Below are 10,677 nucleotides of genomic sequence, written 5' to 3'. Positions count from 1 at the left end.
TTCTGGCTTAACTGCCCCTTCCCTTACGGACATCTTGGTATCAAAGTGCTCCTTTAGTTTTTTGGTTCAATGTTTCCTTATCACATAAAGATCCCACTTCTCTCATCACTTTTTTTAGTTATACAACTTTTAAAAAGAAAAGGGCGAGATTATCATCCCTCACAATAACAAAAATCAGCCAATTTTGGGAGTGTTTAACACTGTGTAGATCTTTAAACTGGAAAGCATTTCACTAATAATTATTTCCCCCATCACCAGCTGCATCTACATTTCCCCAATCTTCTCCCAATTCCCTTCACCCCTCTTCAGGTGCAATTAGTGATGTTGATGCTGATCTATTCCACTCTCCCCTCTTCCTGTTAGCAATTTTCTTTACATCCCTTTTTCATTACATTCCTTTAGGAATGGCAAACCTCATGGTGTGGGTGCCAGGTGAGACTGGATGCCTCGAGAATCAACATTTCATGACACACCTCATGGACTGATGGCTGGGCTGTCGTTTCTAGTGTATTTTTGGTAGATCCCAAAGGAACTTCCAAAGAAAGTTGATGTGCTTGTGTCCCTTTCACTGACAGGGAAACTAAAGCAGCGCCCTGCTGAAGGCTGAGGATCAGCAGGAGCCAAGAACAGCACACAGGGCTCCCACCATTGCAAATGTCAGCCAGCCAAAACCAGATTTCAAATCCACTTGGAAATTATACTGTCACAAAGCAATTTGCTAAACAAATGTCTGCATGTTTATTAATTTTTGACCACTCCTAAATACAAATGTATGTGGATACCTATTTCCATATAAAGATTAAAAAGGCCTCTCTCCATCAGCTGTGGCAAGCAGTGAGCTCTCCTTGGCCTCAATGTGAATTATGACGGTGCAGCCTCCTTCAAGGCCAATTCCTATGAAGAATGCTATTTTGTTAACTTATAAATAACATTATCATTCATCAGGTAATTCATAAATACCAGGACACAGTTCCACTTAAGTGCGCTGGGTAATTTATCATTAGAGAGCTGGTGGATAAAAAAAATCAAAATTTAGTCAGATGAGGGTGAAATTTGATCAGGTTTTCTCCACGGGAGACAAAATGGGAGAACTTTCCAGGACAGCATTATAATGCTTGATGGCTTTTTCGTGCTTCAAAAGTTTTTCTCCGGGAAGATTTCCTCTGAACTCGTTGGCACAATCCTCATGCAGATTGTTGTATCTGGGAGAGATGATATAGAAGAAAAATATATTTTTTTTTTTAGGTAAACCTTAAATCTTTTAAAGTATTAGCTTCACCCATTGTTTATACACAATACTTTTTAAGTTACAGTGCCTTCCAAGTATGCAAGTACACATTTTCCTAGAGCATTTCAGAACTTCAAGATGAGAAGTATCAAACTGGGTGCAGATATTAATACCTGTACTGCGTCCTTTTACAAAAAAATTAATAATCAACATGCTTTTTAACATGCTTTTTTCAGAGAAATTTCAGTGTATTTTTTCTTATTCCAAATTTTAAAGTCTGTTTTCCCCATCTGCCAAAATCAGTGTTTATCTAAATAGTCCTCACTCTTTCCTCCCCGCTCAGAGAATTCTTATTCATCGACAAATGAAACAATTACAATTGATTTAAAAAACCCCGTATTTCTAGAAAGTCAAAACTTGTATTATTGAAAAATGAGGTACCTTGATTCTAAAGTGAAATGCTGATTTGAAATAAACTTTTTTTAAATGTTTGGTTTTCTATTTTTAGGAATACTGGAGGTCAACAGATTTCTTCATAAAAATGTTAAGCTGTGGCTTTTTTTTTTTTTTTTAGTTCACACCAATTTTATGGTAACATTTTGACAATCAAAACCTTTTAGTTTTCAGCAGTAAATGCCACAAATGGAAATTTCAATTTACAGAAGAATAAAATCCCATAGAGGAGTGCAAAGTATGTTCAGGGGAAATGTTTTTCGTTGTGACCCAGTCCACATTTTAAAGAAGAGAATCACATTGGAATAATCAACAAGATGCTACGGTAAACTTTGGAGCTGCAAAGTTGGTGCTATATGAAATAGAAAAAAAAAAAAAAAAAATTACAGTTTTTGTTGAGGGCTCTAGAAATGCACTGCCCTTGGAAGTTTTCTATTGCTCTCATCATCACATCCCTGCTTCATCAAGGCTCCTGGAGGATTTGCACAGAACTGCCTCCCGCTGCCTAAGAGCCACTTTGAGGTGACCCCTCCCACGTCTGGAGGCACGGGCTGCTTTCCCTCCCTCTTCTTGACTTCAAGGGTGGCTTATTATGTTGACAACAGAGAATTAACTGAGATTAAATGTTCCAGAGTTACGAGTTCGTTGCATTTTACAGGCAAAATACAAGGATTAAACCTAGGCTCTACGGGTGGCATAAAGTTGCTTCCTGTGAGTGGGCTGAGAAATTCTCTCGTCTCCAGCAGGAAGCTGCTTTGCTCCCACGCCCAGCAGAGTATTTGGGGGTTGTTCTGTTGCATCTGCTGCACCACTGCATTAACCTGCAGCAATGCTGCTTTCTCACCACCCCTCTGTCCCAGGTGTGAGCTCACCGGGAGAGCAGCAAGGATTTCTATAAATGGGTACAAAACCAAGGGCACTGGAGGCAAGTTCCATGTTCCCATTTGTGTTCCCGTCTAAAGTCCATATTTAGACCCTTCTAGAAATAATATGATGCTCTTTTTATATTAATAAGACATTTTTTATACTAATAAGACCCCTTAACTATTTAAGGTTAATGACATCTGTTTGTTGCAGTTATTTTTTAACCCCACCACAACATTTTTTGCTGTGCAATCTCTCTCCACGTATGATCTATCACTATCAATTCTTTATTACGCACCAGTCCACGGGCTTCACAAGAATTTCTACCTGCACCTACAAATGAAACATCAAGTTCTCATTTTCTCAAACGTACCTGTGTGCAATGGTCCAGAACCCCAGGGCGTTCACCATCATTAGGGAAGCCAAGAAGAAGAAGAATCTCTCCAATTTGCCTTCACGCAGCAAGTGTGGAAACCAGCTGCCTGGTAAAGCAGACGTTTGCAGCAGAATTAGTTTGCCTTGCAGCACGAGACGTGGCTCACGTGGAAGACATGAAGATAACTTGGTGTGAGACACAATCCCCTCAGGTGCTCTGACCCCCCCTCCTGTAGCTGTTGATACAGATTTCATTCTCACAGCATCCATAGGGGGTTTTGAGTCTGCTCTTGCTTTGCAGACAGGTCTAAAGAAACTAAAGAACTTCCCTAATAAATTTGAAGTGCGCTGGAAAACCTAACCCTCTTCCATCTGTATTACCCTGTGCAAAGCACAGCTAAATCAAAGTCAGCTGTGAAAATTTTAGGAAGAGCTAGAATTAAGATGGGCCATAGAAATCCTTACTTGTATCTCTCATGCTTTTAACAGAAAGAATTAAAGAAATATTCTTACCACTCAAAACATTAAAAGCATTAATTCAATGCCTTGGATAGTGCTCCATGACCAAGATACCACCTGACATTCTTTACAGCTGCCTCTAGCCATGAGCCTGTAAGGTGTCCTTTTTTCTCATTCAGCGTTTCTTTACACAGATCAGACCTTTTTTCAGCCAAGGCTCTTGACAATAGTGTCTGGGCCATTCTGGCACTCCACTCAGCAGAGGACAGCAGCACCTACATGCACACAGAGACTTCCCTGCCCGTGTATTCCTGTGCACTCCAGTTTGTGGATGTTTTGCTTTCAGTGTTGCTCACCGCAACCAGTCTGCAAACAAGCTCAGGTGGCAAATAACCACAGAAATTAAAATAAAAACCAAGCCAGCCTCAGTCAGTTTGCAGCTGAAGGCAACCAGTACCTGAAGTGTCATGATCAACTACAGCAAAACCATCTCAAACCAAGGCAGGGGGGAAAAAAAGGGTTCCAGTAGAAACTGAATTTACAGAATATCAGACGCCTGCACAGTGCTGTAACGACCATATACACAATTTGGGAATAGAGGATATTTATTGCCTTTGAAGAAGGCAGATAGACTGTCTTCATTAGCAATTAATGAAGAAATGCAGAGTGTGAAACAGCTGGTGCTGAGAATGTGCTGTCCACACTCTCCACAGCTCGGGGGGTTCACACCAGAGCTGTTCCCCCTAACAGCTGGAACATATCAGACATGAGCTTATTTTTTTGTTAAGTTCCCTCTAGAAAGAGCTCAGTTGTTTTCCAAGATCATTCTGTGATGCAAATCAGAGATTATTAGGAGATTTAGATTAAGAGCATACCCTGATCTGAACTACACCAGCATCAGTGTGCCCAAAGTCACCTTTCTCTGCTGCATGAAAGTCTGCTATCAAATCCTGCCCATCTGAACAGTGGGGCTGTTCACCCCTTGAAAGAGGTGATGGGGAAAGAAGGAGAACCAGCCTTACCACAGCTCTATGGTAAAAACCTGACAGACCTTTGGGCCACAAATGCCATTTTTACACATTGATTGCCATCCCTAAACTGTTAATATTTTTCTGGTTAGAGACAAAGAGCAGTTCCACAGCATGGGAGAGACACCAGTCAAATGATTACACCCTGCCAAACACACATTCACGTATTTACATTTTCCTCTTCTCTCCACATCTCAGAGTTATAAACACATTTCTTTCCAGAGCTGCTGCCTTTAGCTCTCCTGGGACTGACAAAGAACAACTGCCATCAGTTTTCCTAAGCTTCTCCACAGCTCTCTCCATGCCATGTCACCTTCTTGCTTGTCACAGAGCAGCACCACCACACCTCAGCCTGCTCCCTTCCCTTTGCAGCGTTACCTCAGAGCCAGTTTTAAAAACTTATCACCTAACACTGCAAGCTAACTGAGCTCCTAGGTGCCATAACTTCATTTTAGTAGCTTATAAACTTTTACTGTCATCATTCACAATCAGGTAGTTTTTAATTTTGCATCCCCCGGGGGCCAAGAGAAGGCAGAGACAGAGCCTGTGGATGTGATGAAAGAGAAATCATGCACAGGGTTACAGGAGCAGCAGGAGCCTCCCAATGGAATTTACACTGGAACCTGAACAGAAAACATACATTTAAAAAAAATTAATAAAAACAATTTGGCAGCTTCTGAGTTTCAAAGGTCCTCTTGCACCACTCTCTGTCTTATCACTGAGAAAGGCACCAGATAAAAGCGCTGAAACTGGGGCTGGTTGGTACTGGGAGGGTAGGATGGCAGCCTGGCAAGCAGGAGATTTGGAGTCTACTCCCACTGGCCTGGGTCAAATATCCTTGCTCTGTCTCCTCCCTGCTTCCTTTAGGAAGTGTTTAAACAGCGAGGCCAGGATAATGACAGAGAGCCTTTGGAAAACCCAAATGATCAACAGCACGGGCAGGGATAAAATCAGCTCCAGCTGCCACAGAGCACACTTTTTCTCTCTAGTTTCCTGCCCTGTCCAAAGCAAGAGGCAGGATCAAGGCTTTCTTTTCCTCTCAGAGAGGGACAAGGTTTGTTAGGGGTAGGCCTTCCTCTGCAGAGAACAAGGATGGCAGCAGTTCTAAGGATATCCAGGCTATAATCCTCCCAGTACACATTTCCATCAGTGGATGCAGCAAAAATTAATAGAAACACTTCTGAGTTTCAGCCAAAAAAACCCCCCCAAAACAAAAACAAAACAAAAACAAACAAACAAAAACCCCAAAAAAAACCCAAAAAAACCAACCCCCCCCAAAAACTAAAACAACAAAAGAAAAACCCCCAAAACCGCAAATAAACAAGCAAAAAAACCACAAAACCCCCCACAAAACAAAAAACTTCTCACTCTTTTTTCTTTCATTACTTTTCCTTTTAATTTTTTTTTTTTTTTTAAATAATAAACCAGGATAAACCTGGGCTACATTAACATCGACTTATACTCACTTCACAGAGAATCCCCTCCACTGCTTGGAGGAAGTCTGGAGAGAAGAGTCACCAGCTCTGAAAGTCCACTCACGTGTTTCAAGCACCAAAACTCCCCTTGGATGCTCAGCCCCGACCCCACCAACACCTCCCACAAGCTGCCTGCAGACTCCAGCACCGTCCACTGGCTGCCTTTGGGGTTCATACTCTCAGCCATGAACATCAGGAACTCCCTGTGCCGGGTTTTTTTTGTTCTGCTGGAATTGGGTACCACTGGGATTGGAGAGTCCAGCACCTTCCCATCCTTGCCTCAGCATGCAACATGCTAACAACTCACTTTTCCCCAAAAGATAGTGCCTTTGGGCTCTGTGCACCCTTTCTTTTTCTGTGGAGACTGCCAACAGAAGTGGCAATTACAAGGTTGGTTTGTCACACAGATAATTGCTCACTGGGAATTAACTTTCTGCAGTGAGCTCCTGATTTCCATTTTTATTCCAACAACAGAAATACTTAGTAGCATGAATCACCACAAAGAAACAGAAGTTTCCTTTAGGTGCATTATTTTAAATAGACTTTCTCCACTGGTTGGAGGTGAGTTGTTTATGTATTTTATGGCAAGTTTAGAACAAGTTATAAAATGAAGCCTAGGCAGAGTCTGTTCCTCAAGTCTGCTCTACAGTCATGGAAATAAAACACCTGGTAAACTTTGACATTTTGGACTCCTATCAATTTCACACCAAAATTGCTCAGTTAGCTCAAGAAGAAGGAATAATTTACAATACCAAGAGGAAACAGCTGATGCCACCAAAACAGGCAGAGGTGGAGGTGAAGCAGAGATTAGGACACGGACAGAAACTTTCCTGGGCTGTTTCTGGGGGGTGACTGACAGCAAGGAGCTGCTGGCAATACCAGCCATTGAACAAAACCTGAAGAGGGCCAGTCTTTGACAAATATTGGTGCACACAACTTATCTGCTGCTTTGGTGGCACCCTCAGAGAGCTCAAGGGAAATTTGCACAGGGAGGCATCCAGGATATTTTGCTGAATAACACTCTCCTATTTTATTATGGGGAAAAACTTGAAGAAAAAAATGAGAGTGACGTGCCAGAAGTTACTCTATCCTGTACCATTCCTGCGTTTTTGCAGCTATCCTGCAACCTGTGCTATGACTATAGGAAAAAATTCAATTCAGATTTAAAAACACGTTTGCATTGCCTTCCTTCATTTCGTCAACTTAGTGGGCATATATTTCGTGTTTAATCATATCCAAATTAAAGTCTCACTCTGCCTCTAATCCCTATTAGCTAAGTAGGCACCAGTGGCCACCACCATCTGGACTGCAAGAAATATCCTTTAGCTTTATCATCTTTGGTATTTAGAATCACACAAGACTAAAATGATAAAAAAAACCCAAAAAACCCAACCTGAAACAAAACCCAAAAAACCAAATTCAAACCACAACCCCCCCCACACTGATTCTCTAAATGCAAGCAGGAAAACTGTGTCTGGGACAGTTTCCTTCCTCTGACCTTTTTTTTTTTTTAAAATTCTTATTTCTTTCTTACATATTTATATTAATATTTTTGGAGCAATATATTCTGAAATGATTGGCATAAGAGGACAGGTTTTGTCTTGCATCTTCTTCCGTTAAAATGTTAGGAGAGGTAAGAGATCCAAAAGAAAGCAGTTTCCCAGCTTGTACTGAAAATATCACTGTCACCCATCATCTGTTTGCACTCGTCAGATTTTTTAAAAAAAGTCTTATTTTATCATATTCACACCATCCTCCATAGATGCGTTAAAAATGATTAATGCAGCTTTGACTGTGACTGATATCTGATCAACTTTGCCAATAAAAACCCAAATAAAATTCTAAACGAGCGAAATAAAATAAGATATATATATAAAAAAATTGTTTAAATTTTGTCAACACCCTCTGTGTGCTTCAGCACTTCAAAATACACGGTGGAGGATCTACTTCGCCGCAGGAACATGGAAAACGTGGTCTCACTTAGAGATGGGAGAACCAGAAATAGTCTTGGCTCAGGTTTTAGTGAAACAAGGATCATGGGACAAGACAAAAGCATTCACAGCCCAAGAGTCACTCACTAAACCTTGTTAAATCTTACAGGATCACTTCAACAACACTATCCTCTCTCTTGTTCTTCCAACATAAATAAGTTAGTAAATAAGCTGAGCCTTTTTTTTTGGGAACAAAAAAAAAAAAAGAATTCTGGTTGGTTTGCTTTACTCCCAGTTTCATAAATTGTCCAGATACTGAATATTTACAAGCTTTTTAAACAGATCTGAAAAAAAAAAAAAGTAAAAAAAAGAGCTCAATTTGTGTCACTGGACTGAAATTTGACTTAAGAGAGGCTACAGATTTGTCCCCTACAGCACTCATCTTCAGGGGGTTCATAAATTCAGGTTTTAATAAATTTTAAATAGTATTATTTTGCAAATTGTCGTGAGCACCAAAGTCCACTGTAAGAACAATTGGAAGAAATACAGACGGAACAAAAAAAATTGTGCGTATGACATTTCCCGCCAAACAAGGAGAAAAATCAAAACTACAGCAAAACAAAGAATGCATTTGAGGCTCATTTTATCTCCACCTAAGTCTGATCCCAAACCTACTTTGATTTAGGAGCCAGCAGGACAACAGCCTGGGATGAGCAGAGGAGCGAGAGAACACAAATGAACTTACAGGAATACCGGCATCATTTGCAAGCTGTGAATTGTGGTAACTTGGAATTATTCATCTTATTCAAGCAAGGGACACTGGGAAAAGAGACACCCAGTGAGATCCCAATTATTTTTAAAAATAAAAAGTGAGAGCCCAGTAATATGTTGTTTACATATTAACAGGGCAAGTAATCTCTAACACTTCTAAACGAGAGCAACGGAGCAATCACTGAGCATTTTCCACTTTATTTTCTCTAAAGCTTCTCAAGTTTTGCAGAGGGCTTTTCCTGCTTAGCAGCAGTTATTCCCATTACAGCATCTTAATCTGAACACAGACTGTCACCAATTCCCTTGGAAATTTCAGAGTGACTTTTGCTCGGGATAATGGCGCAGTCAATTCCACCTACAGGAACAGCAGGTCTGACAAAGTTAAACAAAGACATAAGTTACAGCTTTGGAACGAGGGGAAAAAAAGAAAAGAAAAGCTAAGTTGAGAAGTTTGCCACCAAACTTTCTAAGAGTGAGGAATATTTTAGGCAGGAAACTTTTCAGTTTGCTCAAGAATCCTGAGCAAAAGGGGTTAGAATGTGGCAACTGCAGCCTGGGGAGAATTTAGAGTTCAGTCTTGGTCTCAGCCAGGATAAGAACTCACAATCTCTGTCAAAACAGTATTTCTGGAAAAAAAAAAAAAAAAAAAAAAAAAAAAAAAAAAAAAAAAAAACCAACAAAAAAACCCACAACTATTTGCTTTTTTGAATCAATTAAATGATTTCATACGGGCTCACAGAAAAAGGATGAATAAACCTTGATAGAAAACCAGACAAAAATCTACTGAATTTGCAAATCAAATGCAAAAACTGGTTTCTTCTATCACAGAGTACAGAAATACTCTGTAAAGAAGTTAATTACATAATAATGACTGAACATAGGCAAAATAATTTGGTGCTGACATGATGCTTAATTATTTTGCAATTTAATTATTTCCAAAGTCAAATCACAGTAAAATATGTCAGTTTTACTAAATATTTCAAACCTCATAAAAATTAATAGTTTCCATACTTTGCAGGGCAGGGGAAGAAAAAAAAAAATCATCAACACAGTCTGTCTTAAACTGTTTGTTTCATTTACCCCTTATTACACTGAACTCTCAATAATGAAAACCAACTTTTCCACTGGGGGATATTCAAGGAGCTCAGTTCTCCACACTGGATGTGTCTTGGTGCTTAATAGTTTTTTGCCTGATTCATTTGTGTAAGCATTCCTGCTTCTTACCCATCTCCAGGTGATGTTTTATACCTCGTAATAAATTTTTAATTGAATTTTTAACTTAAAAACAGGACTGCGTGTCAAAGCATCATTTGCTTGTTCAGATCTTGTGGGTAGGAATAAAAATTTATTTTTGCTCTTTCAAAACATCCACTTCTGTTTGTTTTTAAATTACATAGGAAAGAGAAGAACCCAAAACTTTAACCCTAAACAAAATCCTGCAGCTGTGGCAACTGCAGTGGTGTCCTGCATCAGGGCCAGCAGCTGTGGTCTCTGAAGAACAGTTCTCTGTACCAGTTCCACCAGAGCTCCTCCTTGGCATCTTTAGAAATATTCCATCAGCAAGTGGGGCTATTTCAAATTTGGGAACAAAGGGATGGATCCCTGTGCCTCAGCTCAAGAACTCAAAAGCATTTTACTTGCTAAATTAACTTGTGAAACGAGCCTTTTCTGCATTGAACAAAGATCTATCAGCAAAGGAAAAATGACTTTAAGAAATTTCTGTCTTATCTTGAACCCAGGAACAGCTCCAGTTCAGAGCTTCCACTAAATACACCTCAGCAGGCTGAGCCTGCAGTAACTCCTTTTGAAACAGGAACTTTTCTGGGATTTGCAAGCCCACAGTGGGACAGCATCATCACAGATTCTGGCTCCTCCAACAGCTGGGCGAAGTCAGAGGGAACCAGGAGAGTGAGATCCTCAGAGAGCTTTGAAACCCTCAACCCAACCTCCTGTTCCCTGCAGACAGAAAGGAATATCCTCCATTCTTTAAAGCACAGATCCTGCTCTTGAGGCCAGAGGCTTCCATGTAAGTGTGAATAACATGGATGTACTTCATGAACACCAAAAATTGCTTCCTAGCCAATTTATTTTCA

At 40.2% G+C, this 10,677-nt stretch overlaps 1 protein-coding gene across 3 annotated transcripts in view; it reads right to left on the bottom strand.

Annotated features, from left to right (window-relative positions):
* Nucleotides 1–714: 714 nt before the first annotated feature.
* The window catches only part of SLC15A5 (solute carrier family 15 member 5), a 31,374-nt gene continuing 21,411 nt past the window's right edge, over nucleotides 715–10,677 (bottom strand). For all 3 annotated transcript variants that reach the window (XM_040062345.2, XM_040062346.2, XM_040062347.2), the window contains exons 9-10: nucleotides 2,919–3,027; nucleotides 715–1,202 (exon numbers count right to left, since the gene is read on the bottom strand). In XM_040062345.2, the coding sequence (XP_039918279.1) occupies nucleotides 1,058–1,202; nucleotides 2,919–3,027 (254 nt within the window). In that variant the 3' untranslated portion in view covers nucleotides 715–1,057. The remainder of the gene's footprint in view (nucleotides 1,203–2,918; nucleotides 3,028–10,677) is intronic.

Source organism: Hirundo rustica, chromosome 4, assembly GCF_015227805.2.
Source record: "Hirundo rustica isolate bHirRus1 chromosome 4, bHirRus1.pri.v3, whole genome shotgun sequence".
In the NCBI taxonomy this organism is placed as follows: Eukaryota; Metazoa; Chordata; class Aves; order Passeriformes; family Hirundinidae; genus Hirundo; species Hirundo rustica.
Note: the sequence above shows the minus strand (reverse complement) of the source record. Positions and strands in the feature narration are given on the sequence as shown.